At 47.3% G+C, this 18,403-nt stretch overlaps 7 protein-coding genes across 13 annotated transcripts; 3 read left to right on the forward strand and 4 right to left on the reverse strand.

Moving 5' to 3' along the window:
* The first annotated feature begins 837 nt into the window (after nucleotides 1-837).
* LOC118503119 (galactose mutarotase) lies at nucleotides 838-5,255 on the forward strand. Of its 3 annotated transcripts, XM_036036065.1 has the most exons (5): nucleotides 843-1,238; nucleotides 3,284-3,605; nucleotides 3,682-4,409; nucleotides 4,489-4,824; nucleotides 4,899-5,255. In XM_036036065.1, the coding sequence occupies exons 3-5, from the start codon at nucleotides 3,687-3,689 to the stop codon at nucleotides 5,151-5,153; spliced, it is 1,314 nt and encodes a 437-aa protein (XP_035891958.1). In that variant the 5' UTR covers nucleotides 843-1,238; nucleotides 3,284-3,605; nucleotides 3,682-3,686; the 3' UTR covers nucleotides 5,154-5,255. The 3 variants fall into 3 exon arrangements, with proteins under 3 accessions (XP_035891959.1, XP_035891958.1, XP_035891957.1); XM_036036066.1 differs by lacking the exon at nucleotides 3,284-3,605 and having other exon boundaries at nucleotides 838-1,238; XM_036036064.1 differs by lacking the exon at nucleotides 843-1,238 and having other exon boundaries at nucleotides 3,075-3,605.
* LOC118503121 lies at nucleotides 5,199-6,716 on the reverse strand. The gene is made up of 2 exons (XM_036036067.1): nucleotides 6,206-6,716; nucleotides 5,199-6,132 (listed from the first exon to the last, which is right to left on the reverse strand). The coding sequence occupies exons 1-2, from the start codon at nucleotides 6,569-6,571 to the stop codon at nucleotides 5,278-5,280; spliced, it is 1,221 nt and encodes a 406-aa protein (XP_035891960.1). The 5' UTR covers nucleotides 6,572-6,716; the 3' UTR covers nucleotides 5,199-5,277.
* An 836-nt stretch (nucleotides 6,717-7,552) lies between these two features.
* LOC118503124 (glutathione S-transferase 1-1-like) lies at nucleotides 7,553-8,425 on the forward strand. The gene is made up of 2 exons (XM_036036078.1): nucleotides 7,553-7,769; nucleotides 7,838-8,425. Exons 1-2 carry the CDS (start codon nucleotides 7,635-7,637, stop codon nucleotides 8,345-8,347), a joined length of 645 nt encoding a protein of 214 aa, XP_035891971.1. The 5' UTR covers nucleotides 7,553-7,634; the 3' UTR covers nucleotides 8,348-8,425.
* LOC118503123 (glutathione S-transferase 1-like) lies at nucleotides 8,407-9,897 on the forward strand. The gene is made up of 2 exons (XM_036036077.1): nucleotides 8,407-8,892; nucleotides 8,969-9,897. Exons 1-2 carry the CDS (start codon nucleotides 8,650-8,652, stop codon nucleotides 9,710-9,712), a joined length of 987 nt encoding a protein of 328 aa, XP_035891970.1. The 5' UTR covers nucleotides 8,407-8,649; the 3' UTR covers nucleotides 9,713-9,897.
* A 127-nt stretch (nucleotides 9,898-10,024) lies between these two features.
* On the reverse strand, nucleotides 10,025-11,911 carry LOC118503128 (glutathione S-transferase D4-like). 5 transcript variants are annotated; one of them, XM_036036086.1, is made up of 4 exons: nucleotides 11,886-11,911; nucleotides 11,396-11,678; nucleotides 10,699-11,063; nucleotides 10,025-10,610 (listed from the first exon to the last, which is right to left on the reverse strand). In XM_036036086.1, the coding sequence occupies exons 3-4, from the start codon at nucleotides 10,828-10,830 to the stop codon at nucleotides 10,113-10,115; spliced, it is 630 nt and encodes a 209-aa protein (XP_035891979.1). In that variant the 5' UTR covers nucleotides 10,831-11,063; nucleotides 11,396-11,678; nucleotides 11,886-11,911; the 3' UTR covers nucleotides 10,025-10,112. The 5 variants fall into 5 exon arrangements, with proteins under 5 accessions (XP_035891979.1, XP_035891977.1, XP_035891978.1 ...); XM_036036084.1 differs by having other exon boundaries at nucleotides 10,699-11,221; XM_036036085.1 differs by having other exon boundaries at nucleotides 11,821-11,911.
* Nucleotides 11,912-12,655: 744 nt separating this feature from the next.
* Nucleotides 12,656-13,903, reverse strand: LOC118503126 (glutathione S-transferase 1-like). The gene is made up of 2 exons (XM_036036079.1): nucleotides 13,717-13,903; nucleotides 12,656-13,633 (listed from the first exon to the last, which is right to left on the reverse strand). The coding sequence occupies exons 1-2, from the start codon at nucleotides 13,846-13,848 to the stop codon at nucleotides 13,133-13,135; spliced, it is 633 nt and encodes a 210-aa protein (XP_035891972.1). The 5' UTR covers nucleotides 13,849-13,903; the 3' UTR covers nucleotides 12,656-13,132.
* Nucleotides 13,904-15,951: 2,048 nt separating this feature from the next.
* On the reverse strand, nucleotides 15,952-16,956 carry LOC118503127 (glutathione S-transferase D5-like). The gene is made up of 2 exons (XM_036036080.1): nucleotides 16,623-16,956; nucleotides 15,952-16,551 (listed from the first exon to the last, which is right to left on the reverse strand). The coding sequence occupies exons 1-2, from the start codon at nucleotides 16,752-16,754 to the stop codon at nucleotides 16,051-16,053; spliced, it is 633 nt and encodes a 210-aa protein (XP_035891973.1). The 5' UTR covers nucleotides 16,755-16,956; the 3' UTR covers nucleotides 15,952-16,050.
* Nucleotides 16,957-18,403: the final 1,447 nt, after the last annotated feature.

An 18,403-nucleotide genomic window follows, 5' to 3' on the forward strand; every position in this document is an offset into this window, starting at 1 on the left:
GCACCCGATGGCGCTTCTTCGTTTTACACGCTCGTAGCGCAAAATTTAATCCCGCTTCCTTCAATTAACCTCTCATCGGTTCCAGCTGTTGATAAGCAGAGGCATCTTCTTATGCAACATGCGGTGCGCCACCCGATAACTGTAATCACACACTCCTCATGTAACGCCACCACCATCCATTACCCCCCCTCACTCCGTGGGATTTCTCCCGAAACCGAGAGTCGGAGGACTGGAGAGATCGAAGTGGCCAACATTTGAATGCAGTAAGTTCGATCGCGCACGATCGGTTTTCCATTTCTCACAAACTTTCGGTACATTATGAAACCATTGTTTGAGCTATGTCCCTACAGTTTGTTGTTAAAATCTGTTTAACAGAAAGCTGTTTAACACCAAACGCACCAAACTCGCATCACGGTCAAGTGTGAACCCGCCACGCACTTCAAATGCCGAAATTCGGTCGTTGTTATTCGGGCAAGGTGTAAAATGTATTTGCATACCACCAACGGTCGGCTGTATTCTCTACCGATTTCCTGTTGACTGACTGCATTAATGCGCTTATTTGTCGATTATCGTACGGGGAGTTTTTTTTTTGCGCTCCCCGTCTGTCTATTGACCAAAGCAAACCTGCTGCCATAAGCATGGAAGCATTTTGCGTAATATCGACATTGGGCAATTTGTTTTGAAAGGTTCACAACCTTAACCGTTCACGGTTAGCCTTTTTTTTTGCAATTAAAAACCGAACTTTTGGAAGGTTTGCTTCGCGCGATCCGTCACGCGGCACCTCCATTGATTGAATGTTGGGCTTCTTTTTTTTTTTTTTGGTTCTGCCATTTTGCCATTTTGCCGAGCGCAGTAATTGTTCAATAATTGCTTCCGGGTGCAGATTTTACGACGTGACGTGGGGGTATGGACATCACAGAAGCAGCAACAGTAGCAGCAAAAGGCAAAATGAACCAGGTCCAGTCTAATTCAAGTGAGCTAAAAGAAAAGTCAGTTTTCCCGACGTTGGTGTCAGTGCGTGCAGTGGCATGTTCGATCGTTGCTTTCGGTGGGGTGCAAATTACCGCCATTGCATTCTGGTCCGAAAGCGGCGATTGTTTATGCACTTGGTCACGTGATCACCGGCTTTGCTCAGCATCCGGCATGTTTACTTTGAGGCTTCCCCGCTATTTGCTTCCGTTTTAGCAGATAAATGTTTACATGACCGTGGCGGCAGGGACCGAGCGAAGTGTAGTTTGGTATGTTTACACGCGCAAAGGAGTGTTCATCTGAAGTGAAAATCGTTGTGTGTGATCGATCGTTGAGTAGTGGTGCAATGACAGGGTCTATTAGTGTTTAGGAGGGTACAGCGTACTTATCCGACGCATGATTGTATTAATCACCTCACGTTCACAAAAGGAAGGGTTTTTGCTTAAATAATTCACTTAACTTTATGAACTTTACACTAACTTCATGCAATTTTCCTGTTGTTCAAAAGGTATCGTTATCGGAAGTAGATCCTATCTTCCCGCCGAGAGCATTCATTCACCTACGATATCTTCTCTATCTAACGATCTCAGTGCACGCATCAAAATCGGTAGAAAATGTACGTTTGCAAACTTCTATACACAGTACAATTTGAGGTTTGTTTAATGTTTGGGTACTATTTGAAGATGCTATCGGTCAAATGGAAGCTTTTCAGTGATGTGATGAACTGATAACGCTCGCCAACAACCGGTACAATTTCGCCGTTATAGTCTTCAAGGAAGCACGGGCGAGTAACCATTTCTGTTCCCGCATTAAACAGTTATTGTGAGGACTTCTTCACAGACTTTTGCAGAGTTATCAATACGCTACAATTAGACTGAAAAATCGGCACAAAAAACGTTGCAAAATTTTAGATACCGAAAGGTAAACGATGCGTGGTAAACATTTGATTGGACCAACGTTTTTAAAATTCAACAAGAAGCAAATCTTGGAGAAGATGACGGAGCAGGAGTAACAACCCCATATAGCAGCATGGCCAGGGTAAAGCCATGAGCTTTGTTTTTGGAAACCAGGCGGCCTAGCTTACCACAATTGTAAGAATGAAGTATCAATGAAAATGAGTAACATCACAAGTCAGGTGTAGGTTAATGGAAAACTATCAGGGCCCTATGCTACACCCAAGCGCTTGCAACAAAGAGATGGGCTTGCCTGTCTTCTGTTCAATCTGATGGTTCAAGCGGTCTTTCTACAGCCTGTTGTAATTTCTCACTTCAAAATATCTGTCCCGAGGGACGAGGCTGGGGCTGTACAAAATAATTTTAGTTCTTTATAAATGTGTAACTGAAAATTTAGACCCGGAAATCCCATCCGAGCGTCTCTCCGTACTACTGGCCGGCAGTGGCGGAACAACATAGGAGCGGTCGCTCGGGGCCTCATCGGTCAGGAGGGCCTCATCGGTGAGGGAAATCCTGTTGTTTCCCTCTAACATCGCAATAAGAGGGGGCCTCAACTGCCATTCCGCTCGGGGCCTCCAAATATCCCACTGACCCACCACTGCTGGCCGGACTGGGCTTACTGTCCAGTTATGGGTAAAATCAAGTAACAGAAAGCCAGAAATGGAAGGCTGAGACCTTTCGAGGTTGCAGTGCCAAGGAAGAAGAATAAAAAGTAGTAGTAAAAATGTATAAATTTATAGTACTCACATAATCCTTTGAGACATTTGACCAAAACTGACGAGATCCTGGAAAACACGATCAAAAGAAAATATACAGGAAATGCGAGCTCTACTGAATTTGCAGCGAATTAGATTCACCAGGCTCCAGTGGGTTGTTCTTGTCATGAGAGCGGCAACGAACGACACAGCCCGTAAAGTATGTTTGTGTCGACCACATGGACAAAGAGGCGTGATAGGCCCAAACTAAGATGCAGTGTTGGTGTCCACGAGAAAGCATAGTTTAAATGGGGTTTTATATAACAAAAAATAGGACGAGTTGTAACTCTACTGGTAGTAGAGTTTTTTTTTAAATCCAAACCCTCTAAATGGAACAGCCTGTGCATTCCATATTAAAAATGAAAAATATATTTAATGAAATTAATTAAATTTACGATCACGCACAAATCTACGAAACGAGAACTAAAATGATAGTAGCATAATAACAACAAAACGGACTACAAATTCAGGTTGAAGTGCGTTAACCCTTGTGGTGAACCGCATAGAAAAACAGACCCACCGATTTTTTCAATCCTAGATGTTCCAACCACCCATCGAACCTCCCATTTCCTGCTCACCCTTTACACCCCTCGCTATCCCACACAGCCAGATGAACACAGCATTCTCAAGAGAGTATGCGTGAGAGTGAGCATTGGATGAATTGAATGATCGCGATAAGAATTTGTTGTGCGTATGGTGTAGCAGGTGTCTTCACGCACACTCACGCAGTCTGTTGGTGGCTGCAACGTGCACCAACATCATCCATTCTGCGGGACAAAACAAAACGCAGATAAAAACAGACGCTCAGCAGGCTGCGAACTATCACTTCCACTTGTCACTTGCTGGAACAGTTTGTGCAAATTGCTCTTCTTTTATCAGCAGTCGTTGTTTACTGCTCTCAAATTACCAGTTTGATAAATTCGAAAAGGTTGGTTCAAGTGCAACACATAATAGTCGGTACTCGGCAAAGCTTATTTACTCTCCCGTCGTTCATATTGCGATAGCGACAATGAGTTCCAGCGCAGAGCTAACCGGGTCCACAGATAACAGCAACCGCTCGGGTGCTTCGGTCACAATCAAATCGATAGACAGTCAGGTTGAACAGCGAGGATCGCAGACGGAAAGCTACGAAATGGTCGATACGGGCAGGAACGAACGAGTCACATTGACCGTGGATGGTTTCGGCACGGTGAAGCATCCGAAAACGGGTGCTACCGGGACGGTGAAACGATTTACCTGGCAAAACGCGCACGGTACCTCGGTGCAGGTGATTTCATACGGGGCCATCATCACGGTGATGAAGGTGCCGGATCGAAACGGTCGTATCGATGATGTGGTGCTCGGGTTCGACGACATTCCCGGTTATCAGACACCCAACAATCCGTACTTTGGGGCGACCATTGGCCGGATTGCGAACCGTATTGGTGGTGGCAAGTTTGCGCTCAACGGACAAGAGTACCAGGTGACGAAGAACTTCGCAAACCGGCACCAGCTGCATGGCGGGAAGATTGGTTTCGACAAGTACAACTGGGAAGCGTTCGTCGATGGGACTGTGGTGACGCTGACGCACACTTCCCCCGACGGAGATGAAGGATATCCGGGCGCGGTCATGGTTAGCGTGCGGTACGAGCTGACAGCGGACAATCGGTTCGAAGCACTGTTCAAGGCTGTTTCGACCAAACCGACGCCGATTAACCTAACAAACCACTCTTACTTTAACCTGGCGGGTCATGTAAGTGTAGCACATCCCAATTAAACATTAACGTTTTGAAGCTTACCTGAATGCAACTTCCATCGCTCTCTCCTCACAGTCTACCGGACATGAGGAAATCTATCGCCATGTTGTTAGCATCAACGCAGATAAGATTACCGACACGGATGCCGATTCGATACCGAGCGGCAAGTTCATCTGTGTCGGTGGAACGCCGTACGATTTGCGCATACCGCGCGAACTTGGACCCGCTATGTCAAAAACGGCCGGCGAAGGGTTCGACGATAACTTTTGCATCACCAAGGGCACCGAACAGGTCCGAACGTTTACGGCCCGCGTAGTCCATCCGCACAGTGGACGTGTGCTGGAAGTGTACACCGACCAGCCTGGTGTGCAGTTCTATACCAGCAACTTTATGCCGGATCCGAACAAGAATGTAAGTGGATCGAATATCGATCCAATGTTCGTAGGGTTCGTAGGTTTTTACATCATTCTTTGACTCTCCGTCAGATTCGCCCAAAACCGGTCAACGCTCCGGAATACTACGACGTGACGCGTCTCGAACCAGTCATCCCCGAAGGTGTAGCCGATCCGCCGATTCGTGGTAAGGGTGGAGCAAAGTACTGCAAGCATGGGGCATTCTGTTTGGAAACACAAAATTTCCCCGATGCCATCAATCATCACAACTTCCCTTCGGCGGTCCTAAACCCCGGGGCGCAGTACGTGCATGAGGTTGTGTACAAATTTGACGTACTTCGTGACTAACAACCAAACGGATTTCTTTTCGCAACAAACCTATCAGTAGTGTTGTAAGGGAAGGGAGGAATAAAATGCTTCTAATGATTATATTGTCAATGTAAAGTAAAATCAGCACAAGCGCCCGCTCTACCTAGCATGCATCGTCTGCATCAATTTCTCCCGACTCCTGCCACTGCTTTGCTTCGCTTTTTGGCGGTAAACGAAAGCGGAACTCTTCCTTGAAATAATCGTACACCTGATCGCCCAGATTGATCATGTCGACGGCTAGACTCTTCTCGTCGGGCTTCCACGGACGTTCGGCTGATCCCGCAAACAGTTCCATGCGCAGCAGCGTAACCATCGACGGATTGAGGTACCGCTTTATACTGCTAAACAGCTGTGCCTTTGTGAGCTGTGGGCCCTTTTCCATGACCACACGTGTCGGTGCTGCGGCAGCACTCACCATCGGCTGTGGCTCGGGCCGATTGGCGAGCTCTTGCACCAGCTGCTTCAGTTCACCGATCTCTCGCGCATTCTGATTCATCTTTTCCATTAACGCCGGATCCAGTACGGGCACCGTAACGGGCGAAGGAATAAGCGTAACAACATTACCGACGGTTGAATTCGGTACGTCTTGCTGATGGCTCGCGGAAGATGATGATTCTCCCGGCTCGTCCGAAGGCTGTATCTCGTGCTGAATGTAATCCACTTGCTCCTCGTCCTCCGAGTAAGGCGGCTCACCATTTTCGTCGTTAATGATTGTTGCTTTTGTGATCCGCACTGGCGACGCTTGACGGTGCTGCTTGGAACTCGTTTTCGTATTAAACAGTTTGAGAAGCCGCTTTGCTTCGTGGATTTCGGATGTGTCAATGCGTATCACTTCGCATGGTGTGCCGGCCTTGCTGGGTATCAAGGTTTCGGAGTTGAGGATTTTAATTTTTTTCTTCGCAGGCTCTACCGGTCGTACACTTTTTCGCACTTTTTGTCCCACTTCTAATTGGTCGATCTAGAGAAAGGAATAGTATGCGGAAGGTTCAATAAGTAAGGGACAAAGATCACTAATCTGAGATATGTGTTACCTTGTGTAAGCTTGTTTGCTCAGAAGATGATTGCACCGGCTCGAGGGCATCTTCCGCGGGTGAACTTTTGCAGCTTTCCACATTCAGTACCGTACCATCCGGTTGTGGCATGAGGCGCGGTATAGCCAGCTTCGTGAGCCGTTCGCGCAGTTCGTTCATAAACATTGGACGCTCGAAATGTTCCTGGCACACAACCTTGTTCGAAAGCTTGTCGATCGGTAGATCCAAGTACTCCATGTGATTTGCGTTCTTCGCCCACACTGCTAACCGTTCCCGATCACGCACGGGATACCGAAAGTAGTGTAGATCTTTCCTGGCCGACGTTCCATTTTCACACTCACGAAATGTGCATCGGCAACCACCCATACCGGTTACGGTTAAAACGAAAACGCGATGTTGGATGCGAAGTCTGTTGCGCCTATCGTGACCAGCTTTTCGTTGGCGTACGTTGCGATGTTTTATTTACTCTGCCAGTTTGTTTACACTGACGCCAAAACAGAAATGCAAAATAAAACCGTTGACATTTGTTTGACAGCAGCACAGGGTGAGTGTGCGTGTTGTCGACGGCTGTCATATCGAAATATTTCATACGCATTTCAAATGAAATATTTCGCGAAATGGATTGCTTGAATTTTTGAACTTGACCACGTGCTGATGATAGCGATATATATGCGCTAATGTGGAAATTTTAAAATTTATCTAGAATCATTTAAAAGATTGTGTGATTCTGTGAATTCTGAACGGTTACTGGAGCGTTAAAATTGATTTCTTTTACTATTCGCGCATTCAACACAACTATTCGCACGTCACACCGATAACCAACATAGCTATGATCTATATGATATTTTCCTTCACCTTACCATCCCCTTCATCGTTGGAGAAGCTAACTATGGACAAGGCCCCAATTTTATTCCAACTTATTTTTATCATGCACATAAACACAGTACACATGTTTGAGTTTGAGTTCCTTTGAATTCTTACTACTGCGTTACAAGTTTCATATCCAAAAGTGATCTTGTCCTTATATCTTTTAAGGACACCGATCCTCACATGATGAGGGAACGTATTCGATTTCACATTTTTAGGATTATACGTATCAACTTCCTCTTTCACAATTCAATCGTATCGGTGGATTCGGTCGTAAATGCGTGGTGGATGCGTGTATCTGCTGCATATATACGGACCCCAACGCGTGATGTCATCCAATGAAGCACTGTTTAAAGCGCCGTTGCAAACGTTTGATTATGCTGCCTCACCGACCGGTATAGGCAATACTAGTTGATGACGCAACCGCACGATAGCGGTGATGATAACGGTAGGATTCATAAAATAAATTTGTAGCCGCTGCTCGAGTGACACTGTCGTTCAGTTGCTGCCACACTTGATTAGGTACGTTCCGTGTGCTCCGGTCGCAAACCTCTTCGTCGGTATGGATTTCTATCATCTTCCTCTTTCGGCCCCGTGTCAGGCAGTGCGCTTGGTTGCAAAGGCGCTCAAGCTGCACTTGAATCTGAAAGAGCTCGATCTGCTGAGCGGTGAGCATCTGAAGCCAGAGTTCCTGAAGGTAACGTAACCTCGAAAAGTTCTTCAAACGATCTGCTGTAACGTGGTTGATTGGCTTGCTATCCGTAGATTAACCCGCAACACACCATCCCGACGCTGGTCGACAATGACTTTGTGCTGTGGGAATCGCGAGCGATCCTGACGTACCTGTGCGAAAAGTATGGCCAAAACGATGGCCTCTACCCGAAGGATCCGAAGAAGCGCGCGATGGTGAACCAGCGGCTGTACTTCGACATGGGCACACTGTACCAGCGCTTCTCGGAAGCCTTCTACCCGGTCATGATGGAGGGCAAGGAGCTGAACCCCGAGAAAGTGCAGAAGCTGGACGAGGCGCTCGAATTTTTGGAAACTTTCCTCGACAAGACAGCGTTTGCGGCGGGTGATAAGCTGACGGTGGCGGACTTGAGCCTGCTGGCAAGCATCACCACTATCGATGTGACTGCCGCTCATGACCTCAGCAAGTACGCGAACATTCAGCGTTGGTACGGCCAGCTGAAGGAGTCCGTCGCGGGACACGAAGAAATTTGCGTTGAAGGTGCGCACAAGTTCCGGGAAGCGTTCAACGCCATCAGCAAGTGAGTCGCTCGGCCACCCAACAACCCAACAACGACAACGATGGTGACAATAAAAAGTGATTCGCGAACTAATTTGTCGCACTGAGAATGTGTCTCCCTCTCAAGTCGCTTCAGTCCGTCCGAACCAACCGTGTGCCCGTTCGTCCACTTGATGAGTCGGGCGCAATGGGACAACAACACAACAGCAACAGCAGGGAACAGGCAGTCGCTTACTGCTGGCGGCCCAACGAGCTTGATAAACGCACCCTGCCCCGATTACGTACGATTAGATAAGATGACCTAAGGAAGAAAGATGACAAACACGAGATGGTCCAACCGTCGGCTGCCGGCCTTGCGCGGGTCCCCGCCGGTGGGAACTTTATCAGTTGTTGCCACATCGTACCTGAAAGCGAAAGCCAATCCTCGACAATGCCTCTCGATCTGTACTACAACATAATATCTCCGCCGTGCCGAGTGGTGCTGCTGTTTGCGAAATGGTTGAAGCTCGACCTGAACCTCATCGAGCTGGACGTGCTGAAGCGGGAGCACTACAAGCCCGAATTTCTGAAGGTAACGCCCGGGTAGCTCGCCCCATCGGTTTTCTTGGAAGCGTTCTAATGCGGTTCGGGGTTTCCTTCCATTGTAGCTAAACCCCCAGCACTACCTGCCCACCCTGGTCGATGGGGACGTCGTGGTCTGGGAGTCCAGTGCCGTGTTGATCTATCTGGCAGAAAAGTACAGCACGGACGACACGCTCTACCCGAAGGATGTAGCGCTGCGCGCCAAAGTGAACCAACGGTTGTTTTACGACATCGGCACGCTGATGCGCAGCGTCACCACGTACTACCATCCCATCCTGATGGGAGGCGAAGGCAAGCTGGAAGACTTTAAGAAGGTGCAGGATGCGGTCGCGGTACTGAACAGCTTCCTGCATGATAGCCGTTGGACGGCCGGGGAGCATATAACGGTGGCCGACTTTGCGATCGCCGTCACGGTTGCGGCCCTAGACGGCTTGCTGAACTTTGACTTTACCGTCTACCCGAACGTGCACCGATGGTACGAGCAGTGCAAGCGGGAGCTCGTCGGCTACACGGACATTACGCGGGAAGCGGCCCAAAAGACGCAAGCCTTCCTGGAGCGATTTCGTGCGATGCGAACTGCCGAGCAACAGCAACTTTGTCAGCAGCAGCACCCGCAACAACAGGCGTGCAAAGAGCAGGGCCAGGAAGAGCCGAGCGATCCTCACAAGCAACAGTACACCGAGCTGCAGACGCCGCAGAAGCCACGCGCACGCGACAGCCCTAAACATGGTGCGCCTGCCGACGATAAGCCCGTCGCAACAGCTGGCCCGAGATCGGATGAGTCGTCGAAAATGTCTACCGAAGATTAGGCTGCTCCGATTTCGACCCATGGACACCCTCCTGCGTTCTGCAGCAGAGCATTGTGACGTGATAAACAGTGTACGCCGTGCGGCTTCTGTGCAACAGCGTAACCATGAAGTCAATAAATGTGGCCAAACGTGCCACGCTGCTGCTTATCACCCGACCGCGCCGTTGGTGAGATGCACAACGTTTAGTAAGCGGGGTTCCGTTTTTATCAGTGTTATTTTCGCCCAGCGATCGGGCCGACTATCTTATCATCTTATCGGATTGTGCGCACGTTTGCCCCCTATCACGATGCAAGTCACTGTTGGGCCACACAGTTCTAGAAGCAACCATTCACTTTATTTGGGATCGGACAAACGGACGTTCGAACAACCGAACGGTGATTCGCGCTTCATTCGAGGTGCACTACATCGACGCCAGCAACGCTCTCAGCTCCGTGTCAATCTGCTTGCGCATCGCGGCCAGATCCGGAATGTGCGTTCCCATCTTCTCGAACCAGCGCACGATGTTCGGGTAGGGCGTCAGATCGTACTGCATCATGTCGAGTGAGCAGACGCTCACAAAGATGGAGAAATCGGCGATCGTCAGCTTGGGGCCGGCGACGTACGGTGCGTCGGTAAGATACATCTCCAGCACCTCGACCGCACGCTTCACCTTGGCCAGATTTTCCTCCGGGATCGGTTTGTTGCGGAGGTGCAGTAGCAGTGTCTGCAGCGAGCTGTTCTGGAACGATCCACTGTCGAAAAATAGGCGCTGGTGGACCACCGACCGTTCGATCAGGTCCTTCGGATAGAGGCTATCGTCCAGCGCATACTTTTCCGCCAAGTAGATCAGGATGGCGTACGATTCCCACAGCGTGTGGCCGTTGTCCACCAGCGTCGGAATGGTGTGCTGGGGATTTACCTGCGCGTGTGTATCAAAACAAAGCCGTTGCTTACTCACTAGCGTTTGATGAAGCGCACACGCTACAGCCTGGTTCCAGTGTACCTACCTTCTTAAGCACCTCAAATTCCTTGGGATCGTATATGCTGATCGTTTTGTAGTTCAGCTCCAGCCCCAGATGTTTGGCCAGAAACACCACCGGCTGGCATGGTGGGGAGCGGATGTGGTAGTACAGATCCATCGGATGTGTGTGCGTTGTTCGGTCACGGCGCTGGCAAACACGGCACTGTGGCGCGGCGAATCGATCAAACCGTACCGAAGCTGCCCAGTAAAATGTTATCTCTCACAAAAAAATGTTTGTGCAAACTGGAGTAGATTGCAGGGTTTTTCGGGATGGTTCCATTTGGTGAATGTTCTCGATGAAGTTGCGCTAACAGATAGCGATAGCGGTTTGCAGGATGATCTATGGGTGATCTACAGTAAAATGACAAATTTTACTGTTTGCTCTTTAATACCATCATTGGTACAAGGGTTTCCAGTTCTTCTAGAAAGAACCCTGTAGATGATGAGAGTTTTTGTCCGACGTGATGTTTTTTTGCTCTCACAATATGCGAACGAGATGTGTGCGAGAGCTGCGAAAGAATATGTTTTTGATAGAAGAGGAAACACGTCATCGGGCGTTGAAAATGTTTTACACAAACCAAATTAAATTATACTATCAATCTAGCTACATCGCCTATAGCTACCCCAATCTAGCTACCCCTCTCTCTAGCTACATCGCCTGCAATGGATTTTGAGCTGCGTACCTCAGCCAAAGAGTAAGTGCCGTGCCGGTCACAAGCAGACAAGTGTCCGCCACTGTCATATGGTTCGCTGCCGCGTACGATCGTTCGTTCAGGAAGTGTTTCAGAACTGTGGTGGCTTTGGCAAATTTTCGCCACTGCTTCTCGGTGTGCTGTTGGCTCGGTAGGCTGTTTGATCTGCTGATTTACAAGGCATCGGACGTTAGGGTTCGTCGGGTAGAGCATCGAGTGTCATCGTTGCCATAAGTTTCCACCAGTTGAATGAAAACGGGTGGTTTGGAATGATCTGCAATCGGTAAGGTTTATTCGGTGGTGATCGTAAGGAAAAATGTGCTAGGAATATCTTCAACAGTGCGTCCAGTTCGACCGGATCGAACGTATATGTTTGTTTTCTTGACGTTCAACATAATTCCCAGCTTTTTCGTTACCAATATGTGGCACTTTGACACGGTGGTGAAACAATACTGTAATAGTAAGCCACTGCAGTACATACTCTGACTTTACGAACGTTATCAAACTACTGTAAAGGGGGCGTTTTCCAACGACATTTTATAACTGCGTACTACGATCACTATCAATAGTTGCGAGTTTCCGAAACAACGTTGAAGGCAGAGAAAATATCTGCGATAAGAAGTAGGTACATATCAACAGTTTAAATTGAGAGTGGGCCATCCGATAAGTTTAATTTTGCTTTGGTTGATAAGTTTCTTCGTTAAATAGCTGATAAACACAATTTCTTTTTTTTTTATTAAGGTTTTCGTACTTGTTTAAAAAGTGAAAACACTAAGTCTTTGTCATTACACATAGGAGGTGCTACCAGAATTTCATGAATATGATTTGCAGACTCTCAGACTTTCCCATTTCAAAGCATTTAAGAGAATGCTCACTGCAAAGTAATTGCCCGTATAGAGCCCTGTATCGCGACTAAAAGCAACCGGTAGGAAATCCTCTTTTCTTGCTGGTCTGACCAATGGTTCTAAAGATACTCGTTCCTCGTAGTCCTCATAGACATTTACCGGCCATTAAGAAATCAGGAGACGCATTAGGGCGCATTCGACTTCAGCTTCTCAACTTAACGTTGCTTTCGGTGGCCTTTTTATAATTCGGAATCGTGTTTGATTATCCTGTGAAAATTGCTCGAGACTCCAATACAAATTTCACAAATAAATATTGAACACCAACGGCCTTCGGCAAGGATCAGTAGATTTTTCATTCTAGGATATTATCGGACCGTGACGTGACCTGGAAGGAAAAGCCATTGGATCGTTGAGGCCGTTAACATTTATTTTGATGACCAAGGTCGCTGCTAATTGCTCGGAGTGGAGCTCGTGAGAAAGGGCTGACGGCGTCAAAAACAGTCTATTGTATAGTGGTGCAATTTCGTATCCACGACCACGAAGTTTCAACCGTTTGAGTGTACCATCTAAAATTGGACAATTCAAAAGCTAACGTAAGAGTACGTGTGACCCTAGAATGTCCAGGGTACTTTACTTGTTGAGACTGCGTTGACTAGTAGCCGGGGTAGCCTCCTCAGTTGCCCTGCATCAATCTGCCAATGTATCGCGGCTCGGCTCAACCCCCCTGCCAGTAGCTCAACCTCTGAAAATGCCAACTCACTGTGATACATCCACCTCACATCAACCCCATTCGCACGAAAGAATACAATTTTCACTCTCTATTGCCAACCTCTACCGGCTCTTCCCACAACCACCACAACCTACTGTAAACCCCCTCCCGTCCTCACTTCCGACTGGCCATAAACTCCTTGGTCGCCTGCTCCGCATCCTTGCGGAAAGTAGCGTAGTCAGGAATTTCGGCGGTAACGCGCGCAATCCACGCCCGAATGTGTGGGAACGGTTCCAGATCGTACTTCAGCCAGTTCAATGCGGTCACCGTGCTCAGCAGACAGATGTCCGCCACCGTCAGATGATCGGCCGCCGCATACGAGCGTTCTGTGACAAAGTGTTCCAACAGCTCGATGGCACTCTTCAGCTTTTCCATCTGTTCGTCGGTGGGCTGTTCCTTCTTCATCACCAGATGCACCACGTCGATGAGCCGCTTGTACAGCGTGCCGATATCGAAGAACAGTCGCTGGTTCACAACCGAGCGCACCTTCGGATCCTTCGGGTAGAGCGAGTCATCCTTGCCGTGGGCCTCCACCAGATACGTCACGATCGCGTACGATTCCCACACGACGTGCCCATTGTCGACCAGCGTCGGGATGGTGTGTTGCGGGTTAAGCTACGGAATTGGGTTCAGAGAGAGCACAGATAGGTAAGAGTCGGACGACCATCAAACACTTGGATTAGCTGCGTGCCGAGTACCTTGGTAAGTGCATCCCGCTCAACCGGATCGTGCACGTTCGTTTTCTTGAGGTTTAGCGTAAGCCCGAGCTTCTTCGCGACCAGCATTGCACTCTGGCACGGGGGCGACACAAGGCTGTAGTAGTAATCCATCACTGTAACACGCGTTCCAACGGCAACCGAACGATGAGTGGTCGCGAAGCTACCGTTTGCCGGTGATTTTATAATAAAGCCACTGCCTGCGAGAGAGGCCCCGGGCAATGGGAGCTTGGCGTGATGATGTCAGTCCACCGGACACACCACCAACACTTGGACAGATTGTTGCCTGGTTGCCGGTAAAGCAAGCAGCATGACTGGCCAAAATTTGTTTGTGGACAGCGCGATATGAATCGCTGGAGTGCGTCGTTTTCGTTTTCTATGCTAGCACTCCGGGTACGGTGCTCTGTGTGACTCTTCCCCTGGTCGATAAATGGTTGTGCTCCGCAGAGAAGGAGCATTTTTGTTGTTGTTGCTTCTTTTTGCTTCTCGCTGTAGGGTGGATTCAGCAGCGTCATAATGAGTTTGAGGGTTGAATGTATGATTTGGTTTGGCTTGGGCGGTAGTAGTGGTCGTGATGGTGCCCGGTTGTTGCTGGTGTTGAAGCATAAATAATTACATTCTCGGGCTTCCACTAACACTGGGGCACGACGCGTGGATCACTGTAATTATCGAATGGAGCAATTTAATGTTGTGCGAGGTAAAGATATTTTCCTACCATTTTCCATTTATCCTACGATTTACTCAATTAATGGTAACTGAACCAAATTACTCTCACCTTTCTGTGGGCATGTTTGTATGCTTTTTAATAAGGTAACCATTTTACTAATTGATTTTAAAAAGTTATCACCTTTTAGAAATAAGACAACGGATAGTACGGAGTTTTTTTCCCCCATAAACTAATACAGCACGGAATGATTACTCAGCATGCTACTGCACGTGACTCGTCGTTTGCTTGAATTTAAAAATTTTCTTATCCCATTATGGACAGTACTTACCATAATTATGCATTCACTTGGTTTGAAGAATACATACATGAACGGAGGAGGTAGCTAAAAACTATGTTATATAAAGCTGTAGGGAATAAGGATCATATGAACATATGTTTATGATTTGGTGGCATGAAATGTTAATAAAAAAAATGTCCCCCCTGGGTTGTACCCAATCCGAAGGGGGGAAAATGAAAAAGCTTTATTTGAAAATTTTTACAAGTTGAGATGGCTCACGAATGAAATGTCATACACTGGATAGATACGGTATCGAAAACAGCCACTATTTCTTAAACAGATGCTAAAGGTTGAATCCGTAAAAATGAAATGAAAGATTTAATGAAATGAAAGTTTCAATACAATATTATCCTTTATTTTCAGAATTATCGGAATGATTAAATGAATAAAATGTAATTTTTACTATTTTTTATCAAGCAAGGCTTTTTTAGGTTATTAGGAAAAAAGGGTTATTAGGAACTATGTATTTTTATTAAAGATATGACACCTGAACAGGGTTCCGAGTGATATAAGAAAGCATTTGAATCACTTTCCTCCTGCAACCCAACAGTCACCGCGGCATTTCCAGACCAAAAACAGAGATACTCTGCAACATACTTCAAACACAATTACACTGGACATCTGGACACCTCAAGACAACAATGTTATACACAACCGAGCATGCTCGGGATTCCATTGATTGGGGGCGATCCGGTCCGGGCCGGGCGGATAACGACGGCGGTCTTCACACGGCAGGACCGGAGTTCAAATCCTATCCAGACAGACCGCCTCTCCGTACGCAGGGCTGACTACTTTGCTGCTACGGAAAAAATTAAGTCACAGAAATGGCAGACCTTTGCAGCCCCTCGAGGTTGTAGTGCCAAGGAAGAAGAAGACGATTGTTTGATTGCAACTTTCCACAACGGGTTTGCAACTATCCAGTTGAAATATTCTACATTGATCTGTAAGATGTTCAGCAACTAAATGTTGAGAATATTTGATAGTCCCTGTGCAAGTCTTGCTCACATCGGAAACCTACTGTAAACATAATTCAATAATGGTTTTTTTTTTCAGAAAGGCCAAATGTTAGAAGATATTGGAAAAGTATAGCACAACCATTCCCAGTGTTAGCGCCGGTGTTAGAGGTGTTCCACTTAGTAGTTATTTTGAGTTTAGTAAGAACTTAATCCTTATTTTGATGTTCGTTAGCACAAAAAAAAAACAAGAAAAAATGTTGATTGTAAGGCAACCCTCTTCGATCCCAACATCAATATGTATTTACTCCATTCGAGAAGCTGTTGTTGCGTCTAACAAGCAACCGTCCCGTTCCCCGCTACAGCGTTTTAATGTACTCCAGGCTCTTCTCCAGCAGCTCCTTGTGGAACTCGGCATAGTCGGGCAGCTCAGCCGTAACGCGTCCGACCCAAGCCCGAATGCTCGGGTACGGCTCCAGATCGTACTTGAGCCCGCCCAGCAACGTCACGCTGCTCAGCAAACAAATGTCGGCGATCGTCAGATGATCGGCGGCGACGAACGACCGTTCCTGCACGAACGACTCCAGCAGACCGAGCGACTTCTTCAGCTTCTGCACCATCTCGTCCGTTGGTTCGAGCTTTTTCTTCAAAATGCACTCCACATACTCGATGGCGCTCCGGAACATGACGCCGTTGTCGAAGAACAGCCGCTGGTTCACGACCGACCGTACCTTGGCGTCTTTCGGGTAGAGCGTATCGTCTTTGCCGTACTTTTCCACCAAATAGATGGCGATGGCGTACGACTCCCAAATAACGTGCCCATCCTCGATGAACGTCGGTATGGTGTGCTGGGGATTGTACTACGAGGGGAAGGGGGGGGGGACATTGATTAATGAGCCGTGCGGTGCCTGCTGGTGGTGGCCGCACTTACCTTCCTCAACTCTTCCCGCACTTCCGGCAGATGGGGATTGACTTCCTTCAGGTCGAAGGTGATGCCCAGCTTTTTGCCCACCAGCAGCACGGTCTGGCACGGCGGTGACACGATGTTAAAGTACAGCTCCATGATGGGATTACGCTTGCTGATGATTGGTAAACGACGCTCCAAACACGACTGATACACATCCACCTGACGGACGGGCGGTTATATACTTCCGAATGGATTTTCGGTTGTCCCCAACACACACACACACGCACGCATTTAGACGGATACGCCGGTGGATAAGCCACCCGGCGGGGAAGGATGAATGGATGGATCGATGCGGATGGGTATGATGAAATGTGTTGGGTCCGTTGCGGTACCTCGCAGCCCGAGTCGAGTGGTTTCATTCATTAAACATCGTTCGAGACACGGTCTCTCTCTCTCTCTCTCTCTCTCTCTCTCTCGCTATGGCAAGTGGTCGATGTTTGATGCTGACAATAAGATGATGATTGTTTAATGATTTGTACGGTATATTCCAAAAGTACCTGCTTTTTTGTACCTTTTGAGGTTGAAGTTTTCTGTGTCTAAAATGTGTTTTAGATCATCATTTTAAAAATAAACCTCTCCCCATTTAGTTGGGCGAAATTGATCAACCCTATCTTATCTAGCGTTGCACATCAATTTATTTTCCCACCGTTTGGCACCGGTATTAAACGATATCCACGATAGCGATTATGCTTTGTAATCAAAAAGGCGTTTGATTTTGGATGTGTTTCTATTCATTCTCTTCACATCTGTGTCATCTGCCATGCACGTATCTATACCAAATTAAATATTTTTTACAACTTTACCGTAATGCTCCAGTTATAACTTAAGCTACTTTAATTGTAAAACCTTCGATAAATAATTAAACACATTTAACAAACCAACGATCAACCCTCTTTAATGTACGGAAAGACAGAAACAAATTAGTAGCTACCTGAAAAAGGAGCTCGCTATGCTTCTCCACGTCTGGTGCTAAACCGTCTTTCGAAATATTTTCTTCAGTTCAGTTCATTTGAATTTTAAATTAAACATTTTTAACAAACTCTATCCTACCTATCAAACAATGCAGTACTGCAGACCATCTAAACCATAAAGTTACTAAACGCATCTAGTTAAGAATAGTCAGCCTTAGTTTAGGAAATTGCTCTATTTTCGCAGCGAAACATCAACTAATCCGCATTTCTTTACAAAAATAAAATAAAACAACAAGTCCCAGGGGCGAGGAAACTTATCCACTCTAAATACCTGTCATAACACAGGCGAAGCTGGCACTGTAATGAACATTTATAGTCCCAGTACTCACATGCGCCTCTGAGTCATGGACTCTGACGAAACCCTCTTGGACGCTTTCGAGCGGAGGATGCTCCAGAAGGATTTTTGGCCCCGTATGCGTGGAAGGACAATGGAGGCGCCGCTGCAACGTCGAGCTCTACGATGATAGTGGCCTGGTCACGTCATGAGAATGACACTGGATGACCTAGCCCGTAAAATCCTTTTAGGCCATTTACATACACTGGCGGATCAGCCTAGGAGCGGAAGGGACTTGAACTGCCATTCCGATCGGGCCATTCCTCCAAAGTCTTTGATTCACCACTGATTTCTTGATCGATTCTTAAAAAAATATTACGTTGATTGATTGAAAATTTGCATTATAACGCGGACTGGAGGCGGTTCTGGAGCTGGTACTGGAGGCGCCCAGTACTTCACTCAAATCAGTATCGCCAATACTCTCATAATGAGTATACTCT

The sequence above is a fragment of the Anopheles stephensi genome, chromosome 2, assembly GCF_013141755.1.
Source record: "Anopheles stephensi strain Indian chromosome 2, UCI_ANSTEP_V1.0, whole genome shotgun sequence".
In the NCBI taxonomy this organism is placed as follows: Eukaryota; Metazoa; Arthropoda; class Insecta; order Diptera; family Culicidae; genus Anopheles; species Anopheles stephensi.

Coding starts and splice junctions, on each gene's coding strand:
- LOC118503124 (XM_036036078.1), top strand. CDS start 7,635: ATGGATTTCTATCATCTTCCTCTTTCGGCCCCGTGTCAGGCAGTGCGC. Junction 7,770..7,837: donor TGAAGCCAGAGTTCCTGAAG/GTAACGTAACCT, acceptor TGCTATCCGTAG/ATTAACCCGCAACACACCAT.
- LOC118503119 (XM_036036066.1), top strand. CDS start 3,687: ATGAGTTCCAGCGCAGAGCTAACCGGGTCCACAGATAACAGCAACCGC. Junction 4,410..4,488: donor ACTTTAACCTGGCGGGTCAT/GTAAGTGTAGCA, acceptor CTCTCCTCACAG/TCTACCGGACATGAGGAAAT. Junction 4,825..4,898: donor TGCCGGATCCGAACAAGAAT/GTAAGTGGATCG, acceptor ACTCTCCGTCAG/ATTCGCCCAAAACCGGTCAA.
- LOC118503128 (XM_036036086.1), bottom strand. CDS start 10,830: ATGGATCTGTACTACCACATCCGCTCCCCACCATGCCAGCCGGTGGTG. Junction 10,611..10,698: donor AATTTGAGGTGCTTAAGAAG/GTAGGTACACTG, acceptor ACACACGCGCAG/GTAAATCCCCAGCACACCAT.
- LOC118503121 (XM_036036067.1), bottom strand. CDS start 6,571: ATGGGTGGTTGCCGATGCACATTTCGTGAGTGTGAAAATGGAACGTCG. Junction 6,133..6,205: donor AGCAAACAAGCTTACACAAG/GTAACACATATC, acceptor TCCTTTCTCTAG/ATCGACCAATTAGAAGTGGG.
- LOC118503127 (XM_036036080.1), bottom strand. CDS start 16,754: ATGGAGCTGTACTTTAACATCGTGTCACCGCCGTGCCAGACCGTGCTG. Junction 16,552..16,622: donor TGCGGGAAGAGTTGAGGAAG/GTAAGTGCGGCC, acceptor TTCCCCTCGTAG/TACAATCCCCAGCACACCAT.
- LOC118503126 (XM_036036079.1), bottom strand. CDS start 13,848: ATGGATTACTACTACAGCCTTGTGTCGCCCCCGTGCCAGAGTGCAATG. Junction 13,634..13,716: donor AGCGGGATGCACTTACCAAG/GTACTCGGCACG, acceptor CCAATTCCGTAG/CTTAACCCGCAACACACCAT.
- LOC118503123 (XM_036036077.1), top strand. CDS start 8,650: ATGGTCCAACCGTCGGCTGCCGGCCTTGCGCGGGTCCCCGCCGGTGGG. Junction 8,893..8,968: donor ACAAGCCCGAATTTCTGAAG/GTAACGCCCGGG, acceptor CTTCCATTGTAG/CTAAACCCCCAGCACTACCT.